At 43.3% G+C, this 7,623-nt stretch overlaps 1 protein-coding gene across 6 annotated transcripts in view; it reads left to right on the top strand.

The window, feature by feature from the left end:
- The window catches only part of LOC116704219 (electrogenic sodium bicarbonate cotransporter 1), a 40,147-nt gene that overhangs the window by 24,158 nt on the left and 8,366 nt on the right, over positions 1–7,623 (top strand). For all 6 annotated transcript variants that reach the window (XM_032539511.1, XM_032539514.1, XM_032539515.1 and 3 more), the window contains 6 exons: positions 644–760; positions 1,154–1,328; positions 3,043–3,176; positions 5,731–5,996; positions 6,493–6,545; positions 6,690–6,875. In XM_032539511.1, coding sequence (XP_032395402.1) covers positions 644–760; positions 1,154–1,328; positions 3,043–3,176; positions 5,731–5,996; positions 6,493–6,545; positions 6,690–6,875 — 931 coding nt within the window. The remainder of the gene's footprint in view (positions 1–643; positions 761–1,153; positions 1,329–3,042; positions 3,177–5,730; positions 5,997–6,492; positions 6,546–6,689; positions 6,876–7,623) is intronic.

The following is a 7,623-nucleotide window of genomic DNA, read 5'->3' as shown; positions in this document are numbered from 1 at the left end:
TTTATCTAAAAAGATACATTTCTCTTTGTTCATCTCACTTCATGCACTTACTGCTGTAAACTGGGATTATCAAGCAGACAAAGACCAACACACACATATAGTTGAGTTTTTTTAATGGTGTGTATACTATCACATGGGAAAAGTTACTACATTTAAATTGATATTGCTTTGTGACATTTTCTGAATCCTACACCCGTAAATATATGCATTTTCTGACATTTGGTCCATTCACTTTGATAATGTGGTAGTAGATAAAAGGGCACCAGAGAATCGGTGTAACAATTTCTGATACTAATTCAGTCAGATGGGAAAGGCTTGGTTCAGAGTTTTGAGAATGAAAAGTAACAGATTCTTAACTGCATAACCAAGTCTGCATATTTACAATAAATCAGTCTCTTATGCCTGTAGAGTATCTGTTTCAATGGCATATTTTTGATGGTTTCTTGTTAATAGATTTCAGATTTATAAACACACACATCCATACATTTTCAGGAAACGAAAGTGTTTATTGTTAAGAAAATGTGTTTGAAAATAATGTATCAGCCAAAAGAATTTTGATTTCAACCCCACACATTTTTTTTGTGTGTGTGTAAAATGTAACATAGAATCATCATGGGATGTAACTGTTTTCTGTTTTTTAAAGAAAGCACATGTATGCCGGATCGGAGGCGCCACAGATGAACGGCGACACTCCCCATGATGCGGGACATGGGGGGGGAGGAGGACACGAGGTCGGAGAGGAGCTTCAGTTCACTAGAAAGTAATTGGTTTCTTTTTGTTAAAATAAAATTGGTGTGGATACAGTAAAGAAGAATCCATCCCCACATTGTGCCTTGTAGATGGGGAAATAATTACCCTTATTATAATCTTGATGGCAAGTGGTATGTTATCAGTGAAGATATGTATCGTAAAGCAAACTTGGAAATGTGTTTGTAGTGTTCCAGTAAGTTTCCAATGAGGTACTGTGTATATATTCCACACATGACTTAAAAAACACGTAAAGTGCATTAGTGTTGCTTTGGATGCCCTCCATTTTTAAATGTTTTCCTGTCAAAAATATTTCCAAAGTAATCTTTTTGCTTCCACCTTCAATTTTAATTTCAATAGCTGAAGCAATGCTGCACCCACTAACTTGAACGGTTCTGTGTTTAAGGTTTTGTGGAGGTCTTGTCCTGGATGTCAAGCGGAAGCTGCCGTTTTTTGCCAGCGACTTCTATGATGCGCTACACATCCAGTCTCTGTCGGCCATCTTGTTCATCTATCTGGGCACAGTCACCAACGCGATCACGTTTGGAGGCTTACTTGGTGATGCTACAGATAACATGCAGGTAAGTGGTGTCATTATATGTACAATGAGTAAGGTTTACATCTGCAGAGATATTGTGGCGCACAACCAAAGAGAAAGCTCCACACTGTTGTGTACAGCTGACTGCAGTCAAAACACATTTCCTGTTAACCTTGAACCAGCTTAACTTCCAAGTTGTGTTGTGACTGACGACGTATAACTCAGGGCCTGAAAGATGAACTGTGACCTAAATATCCCACTTAAAAAAAGCTGGCCCTGAACCCAACTTTTAGTCCCTAGTATAAATCAAGATTGTGCCTACATTTCCCATAATACGACCGAAGATGGCGTCTCTCATTATACCCTCACTGACTCCTAAATGCCTGCTTCTTTCAAACCCCCAGTTTGCTACACAGACTTTCTGTCTTAAGCCCAAGCCAAGATAACCCTCATGATATCATCATGTTTTTATTTCTTCAAATGTTCAAAAGCTCCCTTGAGAGCCACAGGCATTATATAACGGTTTTCACAGAGTGAGTAGCGCTCATGACGAGTAATCTGAATTTCACGTGTAAAGGTGGTGGAGTTAGGGATTGGATCTGCTCCAGATGTAATGGGTTCTTCCTTGGCCCATGCAACACCCTTCCAAGTTTTTTTTTTGTTTTTTTTTAGGAATCCTGCTAACAGACAGAAAAAGAAAAAAAACAGTCAAACATAACCTCTTTGGCGCAGGTAATAAATGGTAAACAAAAGCACTTCCCCTTTTGAGACAAAAAAGGACGAAAGGTAAAGCAAATCAAACCCTTGGCATGTTTCATAATTTCCAGATTCTTATCCTAAAGGGGGCTGTGTTTTGCCGAGGTGCAGAGAGTAATAGAGTAGAATATGGCTCACAAGAGCTCGGCACTCTATGAATCCTTTCTACACTCAATGGCATGAGTGACATGAATCTGTTGGGTTTAGGGTCTGATGACACAGCTAACAAACTAATGATCAACAAAAATAGTTCACTTCAGCTGATAAGCCATGCTAATTTGGAGCTCATGGGCTCATACTGCATCCATCTGTTGTACGTACTGTTGACAGGACTGCATGTAGAAGAGTTGTACACTTGGGGGTATAATAACACAACACTGCTGCATCCCATCTGGGTGCCCCTGGTAGCGGAGTGTGTGAGGTTGTCCCTGGCTTTGGCCGTTCTCCTGGCTTAGAGCTGCATCTGAGCAGATCTGCAGAGCAACGGCCTCACGGATTTGCCCAAGCTGTAAATAACCACAGATCCAGATTACTCAGCCACTGTAGCCTTGTCATGGCTGCATTTCCAATGACTGCTCCACCCGCCCCCACCTCCCCTTTTCCACTCTGAGTACAGCGGAGGGAATCCCTGCCCTCACCTGACCTTTCTCAGCGCAGGTCTCAGAAAGTTGACGATGTCTATGAAGCATCAGGGTTATAAAATACACTTAACTACTGACGTGACTGGAAATGAAACAGGCCTGTCCTGATGGCCGAGCCTTGCAGCTATGTGATGTGTATAGGGAAAACAAAGCTTCCAGCTGAGTGAGCAGAATTATGATATTAGTGTTTTGAGGCTTAGAAAAAGTTGGAGAGAAAAATATTGTAAAAATGTGCTCGGGACTTTTAAAATGTCACAAATGTGTCACAAGTATTTCTTTCCACACTGGTTGAGCTGATTCTCACTGTATGAATGTCCTGTCTCATCGCTTATGTGAACTTGAATTTTTCCATGTGTGCAGGGAGTGTTGGAGAGTTTCCTGGGTACGGCACTGACAGGAGCAGTGTTCTGCCTGTTGGCTGGTCAGCCCCTGACGATTCTCAGCAGCACAGGCCCAGTTCTCGTCTTTGAAAGACTCCTCTTCACCTTCAGCAAGTGAGTAGCTGCTGATCAAAATAAATTCAGTCACTTTGAAATCAAAGATGTTATTGAGGGAGAAACAGAGTTCAGAAACAGCTGCAGCAGCCCGGCAGATAGTTATAGGTTGTTGTCTATCCCCAAAGGACTTTATGCCGTTTGTGTGTTTTAATAGAAATGCTATCCTGGTGCCCCCTGAAAATACAATAAAAGTAAAAGCAATAATACAATACAAAGAATTCACATTTACAGTAGGATGGCAACTTTGCTTGAACCCTGTGGTGCCTACAACGTTGTACACGACAAATTATTCCTTTTTATTTCATAACTGGTATCTATCAACCGTGTAAAGCCTTGCTTCTTTTTGCATCCGGAAGCTGAGATCTGCAGCATTTCTACGAGGTCTCGCTTGCAATTGCAGTCCTTCCAGAAGCTTTGTTTTCCAACTGGAACGGCAGTGTCTTTTTGGAGCATTTCTTAGAAGAGGAAGGGGAGGAGGTGTTGGGGGTCTGGTAGAGGAAGGCTGTGAGCTGAACCTGTTAAAGTAACCGTTCAGCTCATTTGCTCTGTCACGGCTGCCCGGTGTCACCCCCACACCCAATGATCTTTCCACACCTCCCTCACAGTGTTTTACCACAGTTTGGCCTCCGGTGTAAGTCCTTACACTCCCCAGTTCCTGCTGTACTTTCCTTAGTTCCTGTCAGTCCCCTGACCTGAAAGCTTTCTTATTATTATTTAGAAGGACCTTCAGGTCATTGGTGATCCATGGCTAGTTTTCGGAAAAGGGTTCACTTCCAAAGTGTTTGTGTATGTATGCGCCACTAAGCAAGGCAATCATAGTAACCACAAATAAGAAATGAACAACAAATACAGAAACAAAGATATACAAGAAGAACTGTTTAGCATAACAAAAAGGAGGCTGAATGGGTTAAATGCAATGACGGGGGGAATGTTCCAACAGTTTGTGTTTCCAGGGATTAGATGGCTCCGCTACAATCTTTCCTGCCCGCCTCAACGTCCTGTAGAGACGGCAGATTGCAGCCAATCGCCTTCTCGGCAGAGCGCATGTTACGCCGCAGTGCAGGCCGCCCTTGTCCTTAGCAGTTGCAGCAGCGTACCAAATGGTGATGGAGCAGGTTACCCGGGTCTGTCTGCTTGTACCCCCACACCCGGTTATCTCTTTCATCCTCGCCCACGCCTCCCTCACATTGTTTTTCTGCAGTTTGGCCTCCAGCTTCCTCTAGATAGGAGTCATTTCACTCCCCCAATTTCTCCCACGGTTCCTGTAGTACTTTCCTTAGTTCCTGTCAGTGCCCGGACATGAAAGCTTTCTGACTATCATTTAGAAGGACCTTCAGGTCACTGGTGGTCCACGGCTTGTCATTTGGAAAGCAGCGTACAGTCCGGGAGGGCATGGTGATGTTTTCACAGAATTTACTCTGATGCAGTCTGTCATGTTATCAATGTCCTCGCCATGTGGCTCACAGAGCTCGTCCCGGTCTGTAGACTCAAAGCGGTCCTGCAGTGCCTCCTCAGCCTCCTGAGTCCACCTCCTCATTGTCCTTGTGGGGACAGGCTGCCACTGGACCAGAGGAACATACTTTGGAGTTAGCAAGACAAGGTTGTGATCTGTGAAGCATTATTACACAAAGAGACCAAACAACCCAAATATTGGGGAAAATGGCTTAGGCCCTAGAGGGTCAATGTGTATTTTAACAGCATCTCACTGGAACCTTTCTGTGCTTACTGTAAATCTGCTGGCAGTTTCCAGCTGACTACATTTTCCTTGTTTTTGCCATCAACTTTCCGTCCCGATTTACCCAGCGGTCACACACAACCTTGTAAAGAACCAGATGTAGGAATAAGTGAAAAGAATATCTGATAACTTGTTTATCTATTAATACATATAGAGTCCATCTATTTCACCTCTGGGAAACGGTAATGCTGCAGATGTAACATGTAATTTCACAACACCTAATGGGTATTAACTGTTGTTAAAAGCGGATGTCCCTCTCCTCCTTCCACTGTACTCTCTTGCTCACCCAGAGAGAGTCATCTGGCATTACCGAACACCACGCTGACTATGTTCCATCATTAATAATTCACTCTCATTTAAGTTTACACTGTGAGTGAAGAATGTTGTGGCCTCTGTGTCCGCCAAACGTTTCCATGCCTCTCGCCAACGGTTGCAGAGTCAGCAGCAGCTGTTAGATTGTCTACATCTGTTGGCTATGTATACCACGGGTGCATAATTTCCATTTAAAGAAAAAGCCTGCTGACAACTCCTTGGTTGCAAGTGTTTTACAACTTCAAAAAAAGTATTTTATTTTAAAGGGCTCCAGAGAATGACTATTTATTTTAAATTTTTTTTTGTTTTTACAAACCTTTCTAAAAGCACTTTTAAAAAAGCCTAAACTTCCTATTAATCCGGTTAGACAGAGGGGATTGAAAGTTCAGCAAAATCTTGGAGGGATTATACTGTAATTGCTTGAAAATAATATGTGATGCTGTAGGGAAGACACCTGAACATAATGAATCACTCCCTCCGTGCCAAATCTGTCCTTCTCCTCAGAGACAACAACCTAGACTACCTTGAGTTTCGGCTGTGGATCGGCCTGTGGTCGGGAATATTCTGTCTGGTGCTGGTCGCCACGGATGCCAGCTTCCTGGTGCAGTACTTCACGCGATTCACCGAGGAAGGCTTCTCTGCGCTCATCAGCTTCATCTTCATCTACGACGCTTTCAAGAAGATGATAAAGCTGGCCCACCACAACCCGATTAACTCCGATTACGATCCCAACTTTGTCACCTACTACGACTGCAGCTGCATGCCTGCTGGTATGTACAGCAGTATGAACTTTCGCTGCAGGAGATTACAAGAAATTGCTGGAATGACCACGTAAAGATAGATTACAGGAGGGTGGTCACTGTATCCCGTAACAAAGGCAGCGTCTGATACCACGACTCTGTGATCTTCATCTACCCTTTGCCTAAAAAACTCCCTATTGCTTGGCGCCACCAGACTCTCCGTATCACCAGCGATACCAGGCCGTGAAAGCTGAACAGTCGTATTTGGTTTTGTCCCCTTTGGCAGTAGATGTTTCTACTGTATGTTAAACAAAGCTTTCACCTTATTTTCCCCTTGTTGACAGTGAAGATAACAAATGTTACTAGTATAAGTCGGCCGGTAGATAGCACTGTTTACTTTCAACAGCCAGTTTCTGTGTCACGAGTGACTTGACAGGTTTGTTTGGGAAAGAGATGTTGATACTGATCCAAAATGGCAAGTGTGATACTGCTGTAATAGTTTGTGATTATTGTTTCTCTTTACTAGGAAACTCCTCAGCTCCTTTTGATGTCTCTGCATGGACAAACCGTACTGATCTGGTATGTAGTGTTCCTGTTTTTGTGACATTTAGGAGCATGGTTTCAGATTTAAAAAAACAAACAAAAACTGTAGCTTAATTCATTGACAAAGCTCCAAATAGTGTTGCCTGTTGGTTATTGTTACCTGTCCTCTTTTCTATCCAGTCTGTGAATGCCACCTGGGCGTCCCTGACCAAGCAGCAGTGTCTGACGGTTGGGGGACAGCTGGTGGGAGAGGCCTGTGGCTATGTGCCTGACATCACCCTGATGTCCTTAATCTTGTTCTTTGGGACCTACACCTGCTCCATGGGTCTGAAGCAGTTCAAGACGAGCCGCTTCTTCCCCACCACAGTGAGTGAAAGCACCCATCAGGTTTTTTTTCATTTGGTTTTATTCTGCTTCCTAAAGCAGTGGATGTCAAGGGAACCAAGACTAGTGATGGTACATGTGTTTGTTGTTTACCACACACTTAACTGGCAATTCTCAGCTTTGTCGACAACCTTCAAATGTCAATAAGAGTCAATGTGGGAATGTCAGATTTCACATTTTTAAGTGTTTGAGGCAAAGAAGGTATGAGGCTAAAACCCATTAACAATTTTTTGTCAACAATTGGTGTAAAACTATGCTTTCTCACTATAAATGACAAAGAAATTATACTCGCTGCACTTGGAGTATTAAAAGCACACACTTAATATTTTTTATCTACAAACCACGTAGTTTAACAGGCGGTAGATTTATTTGGGGGGTAGTATTTTTGGCCTTTATGTGATAGGACAGCTTAAGGCATGAGGTGGCAGTAGCTCAGTCAGTAGGGGAGTGGGTTGGGAACCGGAGGGTCGCTGGTTGAAGTCTCCATACAAACCAAAGCATGGTGGTCTGACTGGTAGCTGGTGCCAGTTCACCTCCTGGGCACTGCCAAGGTGCTCTGGAGCAAGGAATCGAACCCCCAACTGCTTGGGGCGCCTGTTGCAATCAGCTGCCTCACTCTTACATCTTGCAAATTGGTGCATGTGCACTGAGCATGTGTGTGTAATTCAGGCCTGTGTCAGTGTAAATTGTAATTTCCCCTTGCGGGATTAATAAAGTATATATTATTATT

Source organism: Etheostoma spectabile, chromosome 16 (assembly GCF_008692095.1).
Source record: "Etheostoma spectabile isolate EspeVRDwgs_2016 chromosome 16, UIUC_Espe_1.0, whole genome shotgun sequence".
NCBI lineage: Eukaryota > Metazoa > Chordata > Actinopteri > Perciformes > Percidae > Etheostoma > Etheostoma spectabile.
This window is presented reverse-complemented; position numbering and strand designations above follow the sequence as displayed.